General features: G+C 37.5%; 1 protein-coding gene across 10 annotated transcripts in view; it reads right to left on the reverse strand.

Annotated features, from left to right (window-relative positions):
- The window catches only part of MAPK10 (mitogen-activated protein kinase 10), a 569972-nt gene that overhangs the window by 73449 nt on the left and 473566 nt on the right, over positions 1–22957 (reverse strand). For all 10 annotated transcript variants that reach the window (XM_053600878.1, XM_053601165.1, XM_053601396.1 and 7 more), the window contains one exon: positions 743–872. In XM_053600878.1, coding sequence (XP_053456853.1) covers positions 743–872 — 130 coding nt within the window. The remainder of the gene's footprint in view (positions 1–742; positions 873–22957) is intronic.

The following is a 22957-nucleotide window of genomic DNA, read 5'->3' on the forward strand; positions in this document are numbered from 1 at the left end:
TAATGTAGTATTACATATTATGTAACATAAAATAATGTTTATCATACTTTATTAATACTAGTCATTATTAAAATAATGAATTCTCTTTACTTATCCTTAATAAAAAGAACTGAAGTGTTCTTTTACACTTCAGTGGCCTTTGCCAGTAATTAAAGGAGCTTAGACTGTGAAGTGAAGAAAGTCCTATAATGGTTTACCCAGCTGAGTTACAAGGAGAAAATCCTCTTTATGGTCCTATTCTGGGTGGTGCTTTGCAAATATGGAATTGCATCTTTGTCCAAATTGTTGGCTACCAAAAACAAGATGCCAATACATGACGTGTATATGGAAGAATTGGAGGCCAGCTCCAGACTATCACTAACACAAAAAAGAGATACATGATGAATGAAAACCTTCATCTGTTAGTAATTAAATTTAAAATTATAAAGAAATATAACATATTGTTCTGTAGGGTTATCTTATTTTGTTTTGTTTCTTTTTATAAAAACATGAAGTTCTCTCATTAATTTGAAGCAAGATAACCAAATATGGTTAATTTTGTAATGAGGAAATAGCTATAAACTTCATCCCCTCCACATCATATGGTTTTAAGCAAAAAGCTACCATGAAGAAAGAAAATCAAATTTAGCAAATATATAGGATAAATAATCTTAACACGCAGAGATTTCACAGTAAAGAAAGCGTTTCCTACTGAAGTTGGGCAACCTCCCACTGCCAGAGGCATAAAAATAACAAAACTCACGTTTTTATGGTTCACACACTTCATGAGGACCAGCTCCCGGTATGCTCTCTTGGCGTGTGTTTGGTTCTGAAAGGGTCTGCTGAGCTTCTTAATGGCCACATTTCTGTCAAGGACAGCATCATACGCAGCACTGCAGAGACCCAAGAGCAACCCAGAGTTAAGAACAAAAGATGCCTTAGAACTCCTGCCTACCTAACTAAGAGTATGGATAAAGAAATACTGCTGTGGAACCCTACCCATACTCTGTCTCCTCAGGTCACATGCTAATCAGACTGTAAGCAAAGATATGAATGACTTGGAAAAAATATTCCACTTGCTAGGAGAAGAGGAAAAGAAAGGGTAGGAGGAAAAAGAGGAGGAAAAGGAGCTCTCACCAAAAATATAACATATAATTGCAGCAGTCAGTGGGAAGAAAACAGAAGAAAGAAAAATGCTCATATTTCCCATTAACCTTGTGACTGGCAAGTCATTTAATCCCTTTAGGCTTGAGTTTCATGTCTATTAATATATCTAGGTTTTTCTCTATAAAAGTCTATTGCTTTGGTGTTATTTTATATGGACATTTATTCTTTTCTTATTCACAAGAACCGGTTTTTAATATGTGGCATTAATTGCTCTGAAAGCCAGGCGGCATGATGATGGAAGTGCACTCATTAACAATAACAAAGCTCAAAATACAAAATGCAATCAGGGGAACTTCATTTAAATACAAAGACAAAATTAAATGCTTCTATCGTTTGAAGCTTTCCAACTGTTTGGGAATGATAATTTGCCATGTTGTGAAAAAGCAATCTAAGCATATGGTACTAATTCTTTCATACTCAGAATACATGGTTTGGAGGTCACATGAGAAAGTGAGAAAGTCTCCTCTTGCCATTGTACCTAATGATGCATTTTCAGAATATTTACATTCCTATGACTTTGAGTTCTGCTAGCTTTTGTCATAGTTGCCAGAAAGGAATGCAGAACCAGGATCTTATACAATTGATTTATTGAATTGAAAGTGACAGTGACCAATTAAGGCTCATGCCACTGAACTAAACACCAAAAATAGAATTACTACCCTGTAAGACAATGATTAAGAATAAGGTTAAACAAAGTCTTAGAGTTCAGCTGGTTTATCTCTCCATTTAATATTCATTCCTCTCTAAAAATATCTTCACCAAACGTTTGACCAGTCTCTGCTTGCACACCTCCAAAAACACAGAACTCACTCAAGGGAGCTCATTCTGTTGTTAGACAGCTTTGAGAAAAGAAATACCATCATTCTAGCAGGCAGAGTTGTCTTTCTACAGCTTCTACTGACTACTGTTAGCCCTGCCTTCCAGGAGACTCAAAATTCCATTATAACAGACCATAATACATTTGAAATCTATTAAAGGACTGAACACAATGCCTGGCCTAGAGCAAGCACTCAGTAACTCTTAGTTTCTAAGAGTTTCTCCTAAGTCTTTTCATTCTTAAGCTAAATATCCTGCCACCACATTTATCAAAACGTGGTTCCATCACCACCTTGGTCAGTTTCCTCTAAATAAACTCCAGTCTGTCAACATTCTCTGAAAATCTGGATCCTGAACTAAATAAACATTGCTACTGAAGGCATGGAGTGGGCGGCACCTGTGGCTCAAGGAGTAGGGCACCGGTCCCATATGCCAGAGGTGGCGGGTTCAAACCCAGCCCCAGCCAAAAAAAAAAAAATGAAGGCATGGAGTGTTACTGAAGATAAGGCTAGGGCTAGCAACTTCTTATTCATTTCCTTCCTTGTTCATTCAACAATCCTTTTCTGACATGGTTAATGCAGATAAGTCTGTCCTGGCTTCTTTGATAATGACATCATACACTATTAACTCACAGTGAGGCCGCCTGAATTAAAAATACTGCCTTTATGGAAGGGTATATTGCACACCTCCTGAGAGCAGCACTCAACTACAACAAGGACTTTATCTAACAAATGAAACATTGTCACCCAATTGTTTGTACCCTCATACTAATCTGAAATTTTTAAAAAAGGAAGAAAGAAACAAAAAATAAATAAATAAAAATACTGTCTCTTAAAGAACTTGTGCTATCACATTACGAATGTCAGGATTGGAACTTCTGTATTTGTGTTTGTTCTTTTTAACCCACGAGTGGCAGTACCAGTTAAAGGAAAGAGTCAAATGGTAATGTATAATGACAACAGTGGATTTAGAAATATAGGAATTAAACTTACTTTCTAAAGTTAAGTAATTGTATTAGCAGAAAATTCACCTTAAAGAGAAAGACTGAACCTTAAGGTAAAATTAGCTGAAATCATTGAAATATTAAAAGTTAGTACAGTAATCAGTCATGAAGAGATGTAAGGGGTTGAAAAGTCAAACTCTGGCACTGCCTGACCAAACAGGGAAGTACCTCAAATAGGTCCAGCCATCTAGGTAGCCGGACAAACAGACATATCCGTGATGTGATTGTCAGAAACTACAGTCAGTTAGCTTCTGATCAGTCTTAATGGCCTGAATCCATCATCTGCAGTCCACATTCTACTAACCAGGCTCCCTTTCAGTATAAATATTGCTCAGATTTGGTCAGACTTACTGTAACATGTCTTATAATTTAATAAATCGGCAGCTGAGTGTGACATCCCCTACCTCATGCAGAATAACTGAGAAAATGCCACCCTCTGGGGGTTCTTGGTAGGCAAACAACTGGCCCATTTCTCCCTCCCTCTGGTATCTCCTCCTTGAAGCAATTTTAGTTATGAATTTCAGCTCTGCTGCTTACTAGATATGTAGCTATGGGCAAGTTATTTATACTTTCTAGCGATCTGTTTCCTCATATTTAAAATGGAGACAACAACAACCTGACAAGATTGTTGTAAGGAATAAAAGAGTGACTAATGTATCTATAGTGCCTCACCTAGAGTGAGGACTCAGCAAATGGTGGCTACTGCTATTTTAAAATCAATGTTCTTTCTAGATTCATTATGTAATGTAGGGCAGAATACAGTGTAAATTCCTATAGCATATGTAATAATTGGACATCTGTCTGCTAATCAACAGTTTTAAGTCTCTCTACTAATTACAAATCCCTTCAACTGTACCACCATCTTGACCACATTTTTAAAATTTGTCTCATGATATCATAAAAGACAGTGAAAAAGGCAAAAGCTTTGTTAAAAATCTAGATACATTACAGTGATACAGTTCTCTGACTTACCACTTTAATAAGCTATTTGATGTGATTTGTTTTTAATGAACCCCCTATTCCCAGTGATTATTACACCCCATTTTAATGGTTCACAGGGTATCTTTTCTAACCAATATAAGGAATACCGTCAAATTCCAATGTGTCTCTTATAAACCCTTTCTTCCCTCTAAGGAAATAAGAACATTTGTCTGTCTGCAGTTGTGTAGAATGTTGTGGTTTTGTGCATTGAGCTTCCATTTAACTCCATTATATTATTCCATTCTGAATTAGAGAGAAGTCAGAGTTACAGTATTTTGTTGTATATAATGTGCATTTTCATATTTATATTTTCAAGGGTGCCAAAGTGGCCACTCAGTGGAGTCTCCTCTCATGAAGATGCATGAGGCATGGAGTCAGAAGTTGTAGAGAAGTTGGGAGCACCTAAGGCAGCAGGTGAGAGGGATCTGGATGACCTTACCTCCCCCAACTTTCTCCTCCAGCTTACCCTTGTCTCCATATCCTCTCATTTCCTATTCCCACCCATGTCCGTTAATGGGAACATGGCCACAGTCACACGGCTGAGAAGCCTGGTGTGCTTATTTCCTGGGAAGCTGGAGTGAGGGGAAAGGGCCAGCTCTGCCTGCCCTGGGTTCTTGATGGTAGATACCTCCCAGAGGTGTATCTGAGAGGTACACCTGAGAACTCTGGAAACCTATAATGTTCTGCAAGTGCACCTATGAGAGGTTTGTAAGGCAGAAGTGAGGATGGTTGCTATCTTCTGATAGTTTTCATGGAGAAGTAAGGGTTTTGTTTTTTTTTCCTGAAGCAATGATTCTTAGATGAGAAGAGGAGTGCAAACAGAGGTAGCACTGGATTCCAGGTTCCACTCCCCAGTTGGTAGCATAATGGCATAGCTATGGCAAAAGCAGCAAATGCACAGTTCCAGGGCTATGATTCTTAATCACAGCTTTGATTGTATGTTTTGGAAATCTGCTGGTTTTAGGATAGTTTCAGAAGAGGGAGCTCCCTGGTGATTCAGCTCTCTAGTGTCTGGGAGTCATTCCAGGAGACTCAGACTTGAGCTCACTCCTCCACCCTTCCAGTGATTTTGCCAGGCACCCATTCACCATATGTAGTATTAAATCTCTGACTATTTAAAATGTTTCTGTTTCCTGTCATGAACCTTGGCTGACATCACAATCTTTCCAATTTTCTGTAAATCCTCAGTGATTAATGGAAGCATTTTAGCAAATGCATCTGCAAATTGGCATCATTGATGGTATACAGTCATAAATTGATGTCTGAAACTTTTCCATTACTCTTGAGTCTTTTTTTCCCTAAGAATCTTAGTCTATAAAATCTTCATTTTTCTATCAAATTTCCTTTCCTTTATCTTTATGCAGGTGAAATCATAGATAAGTCGATATGAAGATTTGCCAGCAAAGTTTTAGCCATTTTGTTGAAGACTTTCTAGCAATTTCTTGATGTACACTACTAACACACCTCCACCTCTACCAGTTCTATTTCTAAAAGAATGATATGGCCTTTTGTTGTTATGCTTCTATCATTTAATTATTTGGTGCTACTACAAAGCATGTTTAATTCCTTGTATTTATACACACACACAACTGCAGGCAAGTTTTGTTCTCAACTTATTTATCAATTATTTTTTTCTTCTGACTTTCACAAGTAACCTCTTATACAAAAGTTTTTCTTCCGGGAGGGTAGAACAAGATGTCTGACTAGAAACATCTCCTTACTAGCCACTCACAGAGAGGCAAGGGAAAGAAAACTCCAACCACCTCTGGCTGTGGGAACCCATCCAAGGATGTCATTCTGGGGGGCACAGTGGAGGAGAGTACAAAAGTCACCAAGGAGGCCTAGAGCTGAAGGAAACAAGCACAGAAGGCGTGTGCTTGGGAATAGGTGGGGACTGGCCAACTAGCCAGCCCAGAATACTGAGGACAGGAAAGGGCTATCCTGCAGTTTTTGATTGGGGCTAATCCTGCTCACTGGAGTGGCCTTGGAAGGCTTAAATGAGTGGGTGGACTCAATCAAGTGTCCAGCAGCCAAGATTGAATACCAGGTGGGTTAAATCTCCCATCAGCTTGCCTGATAACTGAGTGCTGCCATTGTGGGTAGGCCATGTGGAGAAATGGTCCACAGGGTCCTAGTGCATGTCTGTTTCTAGAGTGCTTGCTTAGCTTGGGCATCCACACTTGGGGGTGAGCTGAGCAGCCCCAGGAATTGTTCTTAGAGGGCACTGTGTGACATGCCTCCTGAGGAATCTGGTGAGAGCTCTGGGACCCCAATCCTATGGGGACTGAATTCTGACAAAGCAACCAGGCTGGGCCCTGATGGAAAGCAGCTAAGTCATGAAGACAGGACCTAATCTCCTCTGCAACTAGAGAGTGGCTTCTGGCCCTAATTTTTAACAGCAAAATCGGGTGTGTTCTCCATTTCTTAATATCACAGCACCACCTGGTGTCCAGGCTACATTTATATGTGTGTGTGTTATTTCTTTGTTTATTTCTTTTTTTGAATTGGTTGTATTTTTATTTTTTCACTTTTACTTTCTGCAATAGCAAGGTCTTCTCCATTTTTATTATGGTTTTTCAGCCCCTTTTATTCTCTCTTTTTCGTTTCTTTCCTTTTTTTCTCTCAATTGGTAGAGAATTTCTACTTTTCTCACCTTTCCCATATAAATTTCTCATACAACATCTAAAATATCCCTGTTTTTCCTTTATCTTATATAATTGTATTTTTATTTTATTTTATTTTATTTTTTATTTTATTTATTTATTTATTTTTTATTGTTGGGGATTCATTGAGGGTACAATAAGCCAATAATCAGGTTACACTGATTGCAATTTCTTTAGTTTTTTTAAAAAATCTTTTCTCTGAATGCTGAAGGGGCACAGCATTAGTTTGGCTGGGGGGTCGTGGCTTTGGTCTGGATCAAGGAGTCCACAAGCTCATGGGCTGGGTGTCCTTCTAGCTTTGGCCTTTGGAAAGACAGTATTGACAGGTCCCCACTGTGACATATTGCTGAATTCTTAATTTATTTTCTCTTTCCATATTTGATGGAGGTGGAGTCCTCTTTTTCCCAGGCTGGTAAGGATCTCCTGACTTCAAGGGATCTGCTCAACCTGGCCCCCAGAGTCCTAGAGTTGTGGGTGTGGCCATAACATGCTGCCATATAATACCATTTATCCTGTCATCTTCTTTCTCTTCTTTTACCTTCCCCCCTTTTTTCTTTTTCTCTTCTTTATCCCTTCTTGCTCTTTTTCCTTCTCTTCCTTTAGTTCTTCTACCAAAAGGCCACTTCACCACCTAAGCTCTGCGACAAGGTAATTTAAAGTGAATGAGGTAGTGAGAAAGAAAAAGTAGGGGAAGGAAGTGAACAAGAAGAAATCACACATAAGGAGGAACCAAAAGAAAAATTCTACCAACATGAAAAAAGCAGAGCACCACCCCAAAAGGACCATGAGGTAGCTACCACAGAAGATCTCACCTGCAAAGAATTAATGGTAATGACAGAAAGTGAATTAAAAATACAGATGACAACAGTAATAATGAGGAATAAACAGGAATTAATGAGAAAGTGGAAAAACAGAACCAAAACATGGATGAAGGATGAATATAGAAAGGATCTGGTGGAGCTTAAGGAGTTGAAGGAGTCAATCAGGGAACTTAAAAATGCAGTAGAAAATATCAGTAATGGATTAGACTATGGAGAATAAAGAATCTCAAAGCTAGAGAATAAAGTTCTTGAGATAGCCCAGGTAGTTAAAGAGGCAGAAAAGAAGAGTGAGAAAGCAAAGCATTCACTGAGAGAATTATGGGACTTCATGAAGTGTTCAAACATACAAATAATAAGGATTCCTGAAGGGGAAGAAGAAAATCCCAAAGGAATGAAAGCCCTACTTGAGGATATCATAAATGAAAATTTCCCAAGTTTCACTAAAGTTTCCAAAACACTCCTTTAAGTGGAATATCTAACCCTGGGTCAACTAAACACAAACAGAGCATCTCCAAGACACATTGCACTGAACCTGTCCAAATTCAAGACAAAAGAGGAAATTCTGCAAACCATCAAGAGTAAGCGCCAAATGACCTACAGGGGCAGATTCCTCACATTGACAGCAGGTGTTTTCAGTTGAAACTTTTTAAGCCAGAAGGGAATGGTCATATACCTTTAACCTTTTAAATGAAACAATTTTCAGCCAGTATTCTGTATCCTGCTAAACTAAGCTACAAAATAGATGGAGAAATCAAATCTTTACAGATATGCCAAAATTGAGAAAATTCACTATCATGAGACAACTAGATATACAGGGCATACTTAAACTTATTCTCCACACTGACCATCACAATGGGCCACCAGCAAACTAAACACCTAGAAATTAAGGGATAAAACCTCACTTCCACAATGGCACAAAGAATAAAACTAAGCAACTGACTTTCACAAAATAAGATGAATAAAACTCCACCACATTTATCAGTTCTCTCAATAAATATTAATGGTTTGAATTCCCCACTAAAGAGCACAGGCTGGCCAATTTAATTTAAAAAATAAAAAGTCATCCATACGCTGTCTCAAGGAAATGCACAAAGGACAAATTGAAGGGAAAATCTAGACTCAGGGTAAAGAGATGGACAACAGTATTTCAAGCAAATGAAAATCAGAAGAAAAGAGGAGTCCCAATCTTATTTTCAGATACAAATGGATTTAAAGCAACTAAAGTTAAGAAAGACAAGGACATCATTTCATTCTGGTCAAGAATAGAACATTTCAATTCTAAATATATATGCACTCAACTTAAATGCACCCAGATTTACAAAACAGACCTTCATTGGTCTGAGCAATATGTTATCACATAACATGATATTAGATGAGGACTTTAACAACTCTCTGGATGAACTGGACAGATCCACTAAACAGAAACTAAACAAAGATACAACAGAGTTAACATGACCCTTGAACAAATAGGATTAATAGACACACAGAACACTCTATCCCAAACCTAAGGAATATTTGTTCTTCTCATCAGCCCATGGAACATTCTCTAAAATAGATCATACCCTAGGATATAAATCAAACCTCAACAAAATTTAAAAAATTGAAATTATACCTTGTATATTCTCAGACCACAAGGTAATAATGATGGAACTCAACCCCAACAACAATTTTCATCCCCACACAAAGCCATGGAAATTAAACAACCTTATGCTGAATGGCAGTTGGGTCAAGGAATAAATAAAGGAGGAAATGGTCACATTCCCCAAACATAAAAACAGTGAAGCAACAAGTTACCAAAACCTATGGAATACTGCAAAAGCATTCCTAGGAGAGAAATTTATCATGTTAGATGCCTATATCCGAAAAATAGAAAAGGAGCAAATCAACAACCTAATGAATCATCTTAAGGAAATGAAAAAGGAAGAACCATCTAATACCAAACCTACCAGAAGAAAAGAAATAACCATAATTACATCAGAAATAAATGAAATTGAAAACAAAATAATCATTCAGACAAATAATGAAACAAAAAGTTGGTTCTTTGAAAAGAGAAACAAAATGGATAAACCTTTGGCCAAATTAACTAGAAACAGAAAGAGTTTGATCTCTAATAACCTCAATCAAAAACAAAAAAGGGGGGAAAGTAACAATAGATATCACAGATATTATCTCTGACTACTACAAAAAACTCTATGCATAGAAATTTGACAATTTGGAGGAAATGGACCAATACTTGGAATCACACCTTCTTCCTAGATTTAACCCATAAGAAATCGAGCTCTTGAACAGCCAAATATCAAGCACTGAGATATACAAAACAATAAAAAAGTCTTCCAAAAAATAATGCTCTGATCCAGACAGCTTCGTACCAAAATTCTATCAAACTTTCAAAGAAGAGCTTTTATCTGTACTACAGAAAGTATTCCAAAACATTGTGAAGGAAGCACAATGTTTTTCAACATAATGCATGAAGCAAACATCATTTGATATCCAAACCAGGAAAAGGACACAACTAAAAAGAACTACAGACAATTTCACTAATGAATATAGATGCAAAAATACATCTTAGCCAATAGATTACACATACACATTAAAAATAAAATCTTAGCCAAAAATACATCTTAGCCAATAGATTACACATACACATTAAAAATAAAATCTTAGCCAATAGATTACACATACACATTAAAAAAATTATACATCACAATCAAATAGACTTCATCCCAGGGAGGCAAGACTGGTTTAACACATGCAAATACATAAATCTAATTCACCATATCAATAGAAATAAAAACAAAGAACATATGATCCTTTCAATAGATGCAGAAAAAGCATTTGGTAAAATTCAGCATTCTTTTCTAACAAGAACACTTAGGCATAGGTGGCACATTTCCTAAACTGATTGAAGTCATCTACAAGAACCCCACAGATAATAACACACTGAATGGAGTAAAACTAAAAACTTTTCCACTTAGAACTAGAATCAGACAAGGATATTCTCTATCACCTTAGAACTAGAATCAGAACAAGGATGTTCTCTATCTCTACTATTCAACATAGTCCTGTAAGTTCCAGCTAATGCAATCAGGCAAGGTAGATAAAGGGCATCCAAATGGGGGCAGAAGAGGTCAACCTCTCGCTCTTCACTGATGATATGACCTCATACTTAGGAAAGGATATGGCCATAACATGCTGCCATATAATACCATTTATTCTGCCATCTTCTTTCTCTTCTTTTACCTTCCCCCCTTTTTTCTTTTTCTCTTCTTTATCCCTTATACTTGGACTCTTTTTCTTTTTCTCTTCTTTATCCCTTATACTTGAACCCCAGAGATTCATCCATAAGACTATTGGAAGTGATCAAGAAATACAGTAACATCTCAGGGTATAAAACTAATGTCCACAAATCAGTAGCCATTATATATGCCAATAACAGCCAAGTTGAGAAGCTAATTGAAGACACAATTACTTTCATAGTAGCTTCAAAGTAAATGAAATACTTAGGAATCTACCTAACAAAAGAGGTGAAGGAGCACTACAAAGATAATTATGAAACTCTAAGGAAAGAAAGAGCAGAAGACATTAACAAATGGAAGAACATGCCATCCTCCTGACTAGGAAGAATCAACATTGTTAAAATATCTATTCTACCAATCTATAGACTCAATGCAATCCCCATTAAAATACCAGCATCATACTTTGAAGAACTGGAGAAATAGTTCTTCATTTTGAATGAAACCAGAAATAACCCTGTATAGCCAAGACAATTTTTAGTAATAAAAACAGTTTGAGGCATCACTCTACCAAACTTTAGGCTATATTAAAAGTTAACAGTGATCAAAACAGTTTGATATTGGCACAAAAATAGAGACATAGACATATGGAATAAAATAGAAAACTAAGAGATGAAACCAGACACTTATACCCATCTGATCTTTGATAAACCAAACAAAAGCATACACTGGGAAAAAGAATCCTTATTCAATAAATGGTGCTGGGAGAACTGGATAACCACATGTAAAAGACTGAAACTGGCCCTGCACCTTTCACCACTTACAAAAATTGATTCAAGATGGATAAAAGATTTAAATCTAAGACATGAAATGATAAAAATCCAAGAAAAAAGTGTGGGAAAAACTCTTGAGGATGTTGCCTTGGGGAAAGATTTTATGAAGACTTCCATGGCAATTGTAACGACAACAAAAATATTCAAATAGGACTTAACTAAACTGAAAAGCTTCTGTACAGCTAAGGAGACAACCAAAGCAAATAGACAACCTTCAGAAAGGGAAAAGATATTTGCATGCTAAGAATCTGTAAATGGTTTGATAACTAGGGTCTATAGAGAACTCAAATTAACCAGCAAAATAAAAGAGCAAACAATCCCATCTATCACTGGGCAAAAGACATGAATGAAACCTTCTCTGAGGAAGACAGACAAATGGTTAGCAAACATGAAAAAATGCTGATCATCCCTAATCACCAGAGAAATGCAAATCAAAACTACCAAATGAGAATTACCCACATCACAAAGTCCCAGAATTGCAGATGCTGGTGCAGATGTAGAGGAACACTTTTACACTGTTGGTGGGACTGCAAACTAATACAGCCTCTTTGAAAGGAAGTATGGAGAATCCTCAAAGAACTCAAATTAAACCTCCCACAATCCCACTAGAAGGCATCTACCCAGAAGAAAAAAATCATTTAATCCTAAAGACATTTACATTACATTGTTCATCTCAGCTCAATTTACAATCACCAAGATGTGGAAACAATCTCAATCCCCATCAACTCAGGAATGGATAACAAACTATGATTTATGTATACCATGGAACACTATTCTGCCATAAAAAAGATGGTGACTTCACATCTTTTGTATTAATCTGGATGAAGTTGAAACACATTCTTATTAGTAAAGTATCAAAAGAATGGAAAAACAAATATCCATTGTACTCAATACTAATAGGAAGCCAGTAGACAGTCTAATTCATTTCCCTAGAGGAGAAAAACTCATTTCAATTCAAGTTCATGGAGGAGGAACAAGGGAGGGGAAAGACAGGAGGAGGGAAGCATTGGGTGCTCCCACTTAATGGGCACAACATAAAGGTGTATGCACACCTTTTCAGTGTGGGACACAACTACCAGAGGGACTCTACCTAACAAACACATACATTATGACCTGGTTGGTTGTACCCTCACATTTAAAAGAAAAAGGTTTTCTTCCTATATCATAATCATTTATTTGATATTTTTTCTTGTTCCCCTTACCCTTCACATTTAAAATGTACTTGATCATATTAATATGTTCATGGGGGGAAATAATCCCTAGGCATTATAAAAAGAACTTTGTTGGGGCAGTGCCTGTGGCTCAAGGAGTAGGGCGCCAGCCCCATATACCGGAGGTGGCGGGTTCAAACCGGGCCACAGCCAAAAACTGCAAACAAACAAAAAAAAAAAAAGAAAGAAAAGAAAAAAGAAGAACTTTGTCATTTAAGCAACAACAAAAACATCATTGGAGCATGTGGAACATCTTAAGCAATAGCCCAGCAAGTACATTCTGTCCAGAGATATACATCATACCCTCAATGCTTTGTTTCTATGATCCCATAGTCTCACGTGACCTTTCCAAAGGCTAGGACTGGAAACTATAGAACCATGTCATTGAACATGCCAAACTCTCCTCTATCTCAGGGCTTTGTTAATTGCTCCTCTTTCTGCCAGAAATGCTCTCCTTGTATCCTCACTTGGCTAACCCCATTTTTGATTCAGTTTACAGACCAAATTTCATCTCCTCAGAGAGGCCTTCCGTAATCACCCCATCAAAAGTTAACAGCCAATACTTTGGTTAGTTATTTTTTCATTGAATGTCTTGGTTGTATCAGTTTGGTTATATTTGCTAGGGATGCTTTTGATAACAAGTAATAGAATTCCGACTAATAACAAGTAATAAAAATATTCACTATATCATATAGCAGAAAGTCTAGAAGTAGACTTATCTAGGCTTCAGGGACACATTGTGACTTGTGTGGGCCCTAGGCACTTTTCTCTTCTTATTTTCTACAAATTGGTTCTCAGTGAGTTGACAACAAAAAGCAACAGCAGAATAACTCCATTAGTGTGTCAAAGGGCAGTATTGTAGGTACTGTGATGCACACAGATTCCCATCAGGAATAAAGGGTTTAATACCTCAGATGTTGGGAGTGCTGCTGGCAGACAGTCCCTTAGCTCTTAGTACTCTTTGAGGATGATCTCAACTGAAAACAGCTGCCTAACCCAGGTTACACTCTCTTCATAGGCCAACTTCGTTCAGTGACTGATGTGCAGATTACAGAAGCCTGGCCAATTCATGCCAACTCAGAACAGATGGTAAGGCTCATTCCATCTCCAGAACTCTCCGTGGGCTCAGCAGAGGTTTTTATTGTGACTGCACTTCAGCTGAACTACCTCTACTTTCTTCCCTCTTGTCTGTAGGTGTTGACCCCAAGAAACACCCTCAATTTCCTGCATGAAATCACTATCCCAAAGTATACCTACTATGGAATACTGACAAGCAGTAACTCATGGCCAAATACAGCAATATGCTGTGGAGCTCATCTGGATGCTTCTCTAAGTAAAAGGCAGGATCCAATTGTGGATAAAGATGGCTTGACTCTAAGCTCTGCATCTAGAAAAGCCATTTGATTTATGTATTCATCTAACCTAGATGACCAAGCTGAGTTATAGTTTTCAATCAAAACCCCTTTGTACTGGATGGACAACAGAGTTGAAGCACGGGCAACAAATACAGTTCAAAGCCAAGTGCTCAAAGACAGTATCAGAAGTAGCAGCTCTTCTGAACACTAGCAAATGCACTAGTATTTTATAGCCCTTCAGCAAACTACTGAAAGACCACTCAAAAGACCTTGCAAAGACTAAACACCTTGATGAAAACTGTGGGGTCAGGTAAACAAGCTCATCACCACAGAAAATAGATGAATAGCCACGCATGATGGCTCACACCTATATTCCTAGCACTCTGGGAGGCCAATACAGGAGGATCACTTGAGGTCAGGTGTTCAAGACTAGCCTGAGCAAGAGAAAGACCACATCTTTACTAAAAATAGGAAAAATAGTAACCAGGCAAAGTGGTGCACACCTGTAGTCCCAGCTACATGGGAGACTGAGGCAAGAGGATTAGTCAAGCTCAAGAGTTTGAGATGCTGTGAGCCACGGTGCCACATCACTCTACCCAGGGTGAAACAGTAAGATTCTAGCTCAAGAAAAAAAAAATTAGAAAATTTAGACAGGCATTGTGGTATCCACCTACATTTCCAGCTACTGAGGACACTGAGGGAGGAGGATTGCTTGAGCCCAGGAATTTTAGGTTGCTATGAGCTAGACTGAGTACATGTTTTCTATTCCAGGTGACAGAGCAAGATTGTCTTGCAGGTAAGGGTTAAAAGGAAGGGGAGGGTAAGGTAAGATAGGGGAGGGGAGGGGAGGGATGAATATAAAAAATAATGCCCGAGAGAAATGGAAGGAAGACTCTGCTGGAGGACTTGCTTCATCTCCATAAAATAGTGGGTGACAGTGTGTGCAGACTGCCTTGCTTGATTTTCTGTTATTTTTGTGACAAATTATCTCATGCCCACTCTGTGTTCCTTTTTGACTATCCAGTGGACCATTCATGTATAATGTAGCCCACATTTTAACATATAAAATCCACAAACCTGCTAGGCTTCTATTTGAGAGGATAAGTTGAAAATTTGGAAAATTAGAATTTGGCTTGACAAAGACTGGTCCATCCTCTTATAAAACATATAAGGAGCAGTCTGATGTCCTTATAACACTGATTTATTCTGTGGCAAAAATCTATAATTATACTTTATTTAGGTTTTTTTTATTTTGGATTATTAAGGGAGTACAAACATTTTTGTTGCATGGATACCTTTCAGAATGCTTAAGTCAAGGTTGTTGGTGTGCTCATCACCCAAATAGCACTCATTGAAGCTGATAGGTAAGTTTTTAACCCTCCCTTCCTCCCCACTCTTGTCTGCTTGATTTCCAATTACTCTTATAACTCTTTGTGCCCCTGTGTGTCCATTGACCAGTTCCCAATTATTAAAGAATACATGTGCTATGTAATTTTCCATGCCTGAGACACTTCTCTTATGAAAATGGTCTCCAGTTTTATCTAAGTTGTTGCAAAAGGTACAGCTAAGGACACAGTCAACAAACCAAAGAGACAACTTTCAGAAAGGGAGAAGATATTTGCCTGCTACGAATCTGACAAAGAGCTAATAACTAGAATCTATGAAGAACTCAAGCAAATCCACAAGAGCAAACAAATCCATTAATAACTGGGCGACAAACAAGAACAGAACCCTCTCCCAAGAAACAGATGAAATGTCCAAAAAAGACATTTAAAAATGCGCAGCATCCCTAATCATCACAGAAATGTAAATGAAAACCACCTTGAGATATCACCTAACCTCAGGGAGAGTAGCCCACATTACAAAGTTCCAAAGCTGCAGATGCTGGCAAGAATGTGGAGAAAAAGGAAGACTTACACTGTTGCTGAAATTGCAAACTAATATACTCCTTTTGAATAGAAGTATGGTGTATCCTCAAAGAATTAACAGTAGACCTTCCATATGATTCTGCAATCTCATTACTAGTATCTGCCCAGAAGAAAAAAAAATCATTTTGCCATATAAGAACATTTGTACTGAAATATTTATCGCAGCTCAATTCGCAATCACCAAGATGTCCATCGAATCACAAATGGATGAACTACAGTATATGTAAACCATGGAATACTATTCAGCCATAAGGAAAGATGAAGACTTTACACCTTTTGTATCACCCTGGATGGATTTGGAGAACATCTTTCTAAGTAAGGTATCGCAAGAATGAAAAAGCAAGTATCCAACGTACTCAAGGGTGGTATGAAACCAATAGAAAAACAACGATATGTCCACACAAGAGGGTGGGGGTCAAGGAAAGGGGAGGAGGGGGGCAGATTGATAAGTTCTCACCTAATGTGCACAATGTAAGGGTATACAGCACATCTCCTGGATGAAGGGCTCAACTACAACTTAATCTTTACCTTAAAATTGCAAACAATGTAACCTGATCATTTGTACTCTCATATTAATCTGAAATTTAAGGGAAAAAAAGAGCATAGTGTCCAGCATACAATTGGTCCCAGGTAAATAATTGCTAAACAAGTAAACTCATTGATGATCAAAGTAGTCCTGATGGTAAAGGAGCATGAATTTGTAGGTTTTAGAGATCTATAGACATGACTCAAATAGCCTCTAAATTAGAGGTTCTCAACCTGTGGGTCATGACCCACAGGAACTGTATTAAAGGGTCGCGGCATTAGGAAGTTTGAGAACCACTGCTCTAAATATTTCTGAAGTTATATTATTCTTTAATATTTATGTGAAATTTGTATTTTAATCCTATATACGAATGCGTGGCTTGTTTTTTTTTTGAGACAGAGTGTCACTCTGTTGCCTCAGGATAGAGTGACATGGCATTAGTCTAGCTCTCAGCAACCTCAAACTCCTGGGTTCAAGTGATTCCCTGACTCAGCATCTTCAGTAGCTAGGACTACAGGTGCCCACAACACCCAACTAATTTTTCTATTTTATTTTATTTCTTTTTATTTTTTTAATTATTTTCTTTATTAAATCATAACTGTACACATTGATGCATTTATGGGGTACAGTGTACTGATTTGATATACAATGAGAAATGCTTACATTGTACCGATTAACACAACCATCTCCTTACTTACTTACTTGCTGTGGTAAGACCTTTATACTCTATTCTCCTTTTTTTCTTTCTTTCTTTCTTTCTTTTTTTTTTTTTTTTTTTGCAGTTTTTGGCCAGGGCTGCATTTGACCCGCCACCTCCACCATATGGGGCTGGCGCCCTACTCCTTTGAGCCACAGGCACCGCCCTACACTTTATTCTTAATAGTTTTGAAATGTACCATTGCATTATGCACATTAGGTGAGGACCCACCAAATGTCCTCCCTCCTCCTAGCCCTCATCCTTCCTTCCTTCTGGATGACAGTTATGTTTTACGATTTATATGAATGTTTTTTTCCATTCTTGAGTTACTTTACTAAGAAGAATATGAGAAAGGGTCTTGCTCTTGCTCAGAATGGTCTCGAAACTCCTGAGCTCAAGCGATCCTCCCACTTTGGCCTCCCAGACTGCTATGATTACAGGTGTGAGCCACTGCATTTATTTTAATATAAAATCTCATTTCCCCACAACCCTTCATTGTCTCATGAAATCTGGATTCCAGGAAAGCTTGCCACGTTTATCTCATGGCTTTGAGGACTCCCAGCACACTGTACCTGCAACCATCCCCAAGCCCCCACCCCCATCTAGCCCCTACCCAGAGGCACAACGACGCCCATTTGAAAGTCAGAAGATTAACAAATAGATCATTTCCTTTTTTTAACCATAATGTGACCATTATTTTCATAATGTGACCAGTAAATGTTTTCCAAATATCAAATAGTTTAGTCCATTCATTTGGGCAGAAGTCAACTGAATTCATCTTCACATTGATACTATCAATGTAAAGCTTAAGTAAACCTAAATTATAAAGATGATAAACTGTTGACTCTAGATCAACATAGAACTATAAAGAAGCAAATTTTTATTTCATTGCAGTGGTACTCAAATAATCTTATAGAAGCTGGGATTTGTTTTTAAAGTTCTTAACACTTGTCATATACCAGTAACTTAATTCTCACTAAAAACACATGAAATAAGTATAATCTTGTTCTCATTCTTTTTACTATTCTTACAACTTTTCTTTGTTTTAAATTACCTAGAAATATTAATAAAAAGTCAATATTTTTACTACATATAGAAAGGAATACAGCATTATTGAAACAATTAAAATATAACTGATAAAACTGCAATTTTACACGGTGAGATTTTTTTAATTTACCTTTGGTTTAATAGGACTTAAGATTTTCTTTAAGTTTGTATTGTCCTCATTATTAAAGCAAAAACTATAAATATTTTGCAAGTCATTTCACTAAGATGGCAGTATCATTCTCATTACAGTGAATTCTGAAAATTAAAACCAGGAAAATTCCTATATGCTCTCTGTTTCTAATTTTATAATTAACTTGTTCTTTTATTACTTTATACATTTGGTCAACAGGGGGATAAATAATATTTATTTAGATGAATAAGAGAGTTGATAAGAGAAAACTTACTTCATGTTAGTAACTAGAATTTGTACTTACTTTCTGGACAGATGTTAACATTAACTTGCTGTATTTTTACAGAAATTTGCAAGCTAGTAGAGATTAAAAAAAACTGAGGCACAGAATGGATAAGCAATGTGCTCATGAAACAATTAGTGCCTAGGTAGAATTTCCTCCTGTTGGTGCTTCGTAGAGCTTTCTTTGTGTTTGTAAAGGAAATAAAAAATTGAGCGTCCAGGAAATACTTAGGAAAATCACAACATTTTTTAAAGAAAATCAATGTCTTTGAGAAATATGTTGTAAAATCAGACAAATGGCTAGAAAATTCTGCAATTGTTAGTTGTGTTTGTTTATTTTAAACAAACATAAAGATTGTTCAGCCAAGATTTGGTCTGCATAGTATTCTTCTTGCATAAACTATTTCCTTCAGGATTTTAAGCCAAGATTGAAAATTGGCACTTTGAGTCTATACACTGGAATATCTTTACACAATTATTAAAAAGTCCACACCAATCAAATGCAAGTATTGATTTTACCCCTAAATGCACGTCCTGCTCTTGCACTATCCACCTTTCTTCCTGTTCGTTAGTGTCATTAACAAGTTTACTGACTGCAAATGGATTTCCTGACCAGCTGGTTTTAACAGTCCTCACCCCTGCATCCTGCTTTTGTGGTATTGTGTGTACTCAGTTTAGGAACACAAGGCAGCAAACACGAATAAGCACCGAAATGGAAAAGAGGTTATTTATGTACCCTTTTATGATGCAGCCAAAGTTTAGAGAATGATCAGAATGCACCAGACTCACTTTAGCAATAATTAAAATTAAGGGGGGGGGGGAGGAAAAGCAGAAAGAGGGACGAGGGAGGGGGGTGGGGCCTTGGTGTGTGTCACACTTTATGGGGGCAAGACATGATTGCAAGAGGGACTTTGCCTAACAATTGCAATCAGTGTAACCTGGCTTATTATACCCTCAATGAATCCCCAACAACAACAACAAAAAAAATTATCTTCTTGTCAATGGTCTTTTCCTTGTCATTGGCAAAAATTAAAATGTTGTGTGGGGGGGGTGGGTATGTGTGTGCATGCATGTGTACATATGTATTTTAATTAACTACCTTATTCTAAGAAATCAGAACTGCTACAAAGGTGAGGTCACTTAACTTCTGTGTCATCTGGGAATATAAGAATAATACCTATCTTTGTCTTTTGGGAAAGTACTACAGGGGAATGGAATTCTACTGTAGAGTTTGTTTTTAATTTAAACTAATACTTTTGAAAATTAAGTTCACTTCACATTGTTGTGAGCCATCTCTTCATGGAACAAAAATTTACTGATATTCTACCATGCCTGTCTTTCTTTTTTTATTGGATATTTTCATTTGGATAAAATAAAAGACTTTACAGAGGTTAAATGTTAACAAATCATGTTACATGTTACAGAATCAAGCAAAAGCTTCCAAGCATTTATTGTAGTAGATACAGGAGAGCATAAATTAAGTTTCTTTTTTTTTTTTTTTTTAATTTGGCCGGGGCTGGGTTTGAACCCGCCACCTCCGGCATATGGGACCGGCGCCCTACCCGCTGAGCCACAGGCGCCGCCCAATTAAGTTTCTTATACTCAAGGAACTGTAACATACTGAGGAATATAGAATAGATTAAAATCAAAGTATTAGGTCAAAAGGAGAACATACTAGGAACTGATGGAAAAGTCTAGTTTCAAAGAAAAATGGAGAATGGCAAAGATAATAATTGCTGGAGAAATGTTCTTGAGGTGACTAAATGAAAGTGAATCTGGTCACAAGTGTAGGATTGACTGACATAGGATAAAACACTGTGCATAGCATCAGCAGAAAACGTAAATTAAATGGGTTCAGACGTTAGTCTGCAGGCAAATGTGGTGGTGGTACAGAGCTTATGGATATTCACTTTTGATGGCTTTTAGTTTTGCTGTGAAATAGGAGGCAATAATTATCAAGTGAGAAAGAGGATGGGGAAAAGCATGTTGGAGATTGAGGGAAGAGGTAAAAGATGAAATTGTCATTTAACACAGGAGGAATGCATATGGACCAGAGGTCTTGAACTCTGATAAATGCTCACTTACTCTTCCTGGGCTTAAATTTAGGAGCCATCAGGCAATGTGAACATTTTTCTCCAGGCTCATTCAGTTATCCTAGCGCTGAGGAGTTGGATTTAACCACCATTTGAGTTTTTTGCCAGAAAGGAAAAGGGAAAGGTAGTGAACGTTTATATGTAGGATTGATTACATGAGGGACATTATGAAAATTTTGAGATACACAACAGTTAAGAAACATAAAATCTTTTTTCTAATTTTTTTACTTCTTCTTTTTTTTTTTTTTATTAAATCATAGCTGTGTACATTAATGCAATCATGGGGCACCATACACTGGTTTTATATACAATTTGAAATATTTTCATCAGACTGATTAACATAGCCTTCCTGGCATTTTCTTAGTTATTGTGTTAAGACATTTATGTTCTACATTTAGTAAGTTTCACATGTACCCTTGTAAGATGCACTGCAGGTGTGGTCCCACCAATTACACTCCCTCCACCCATCCTTCCCCCTCCCCTCCCCTCCTTTTCCCCTTTCCTCATATTCTTAGGTTATAATTAGGTTATATCTTTAATATGAAAGCTATAAATTAGTTTTATAGTAGGGCTGAGTACATTGGATACTTTTTCTTCTTCCATTCTTGAGATACTTTGCTAAGAAGAATATGTCCAGCTCCATCCATGTAAACATGAAAGAGGTAAAGACTACATCTTTCTTTAAGGATGCACATTTTGATTATTCTCTCATAATAATCACTACAACATTCTATGCACTTTTGCATTCTCATAAATCATTTGAAAACACTCTTTCCACTCATTTTCTTCAGGCCCTGTTAGTTCACTTTCATAGGCATGAAAAGCTTCTTCAGGACTAGAGAACCCTCTTCTAGACAAGTGATTTTTACTGTAGGGAAGAGGAAATAATCACATGGGGCCAGGTGAGGACTGTGTCATATATTTAACCTCTGTGGCCTCCGGGAACTGAATGGTGATGTTGGCTGTGTCACTGTACACGCTGTGATGGTGTAAGATGTCCTTGGCTGCCATTCTTGAAGCTTCTCACAAACTTTAGGTAGGCACATTGCTGTGTACCACTGAGCAGTTCCTCCAGATGAACAGTTGGGACATGACTGCAGTTGGAGAAGAGAGTTACCACCACTTTCTTTCCAACACTTGGGGCTGCTTCACTTTTATAGGCAGACTTTTATGGGGTTGGGGGAGATTCGCACTGTCAACTGATGTTTATTCTCTGTGGCAAACTGGTGAATCCAGCTGTCATCACTAGTGTGACTATGTCAGAAACACGTCTAGACTCACCTACATCCAGTCTGACCAGCATTTCTTCACACCATTCAGCACAGAGACACTTATGCTCAGCTGTTAAAGCATGAGGCACCATTGGGATGAAATTTTCCTGACTCAAAGATAATCATGTTGGATTTTGGAAACTACCAGGAATCCAATCTGTAGTGCCACCTCAATGTCTTTAAATGTCACTTCATCGTTTTTGTGAATCAATTTTTCCTCAGTGGTGATGTTTGCGTCAATCACTGCAGTCACCTGACGGCCACTCCTCTCCTTGTCTTTCAGTGAAGTTCGGCCTCTTCTAACATCTTGAAGCCAGTAAAAAGATTGATGTGCAAGAAGGAGTAAAGTTCTTGAAAGCCTGCTGGAAATGCTTAAGCTTTTGAGACTAGTTTAATCCACTTTTAAAATCATGAAAATGGCTGAGGAAAACATCCCCTCTTTGGAAAGACCTGTGGAGAATCTTTAAAGAGCTAAAAGTAGAGTTTCCATTTGATTCTGCAATCCCATTACTAGGTATCTACCCAGAAGAAAAAAAATCATTTTGCCATAAGGACATTTGCACTAGAATGCTCACTACAGCTCAATTCACAATTGCCAAGATGTGGAATCAACCCAAGTGCCCATCAACTCATGAATAAATGAACAAAGTACAATATATGTATGCCATGGAGTACTATTCGGCCATAAAAAAAGATGGAGACCATACATGTTTTGTATTAACCTGGATGGAGTTAAAGAACATTTTCCTTAGTAAAGCATCACAAGAATGGAAAAGCACATATACAATGTACTCAATACTAATATGAAGCCAACAGATGAACAGCTACACACCCACACAAGAGAAAAACACAATTAAATTCAAATTGGAGAGGAAGGGGATTGGTGTGCTCTCACCTAATGTACACAGAATAAGGGTATAT

This window comes from Nycticebus coucang, chromosome 1 (genome assembly GCF_027406575.1).
Source record: "Nycticebus coucang isolate mNycCou1 chromosome 1, mNycCou1.pri, whole genome shotgun sequence".
NCBI lineage: Eukaryota > Metazoa > Chordata > Mammalia > Primates > Lorisidae > Nycticebus > Nycticebus coucang.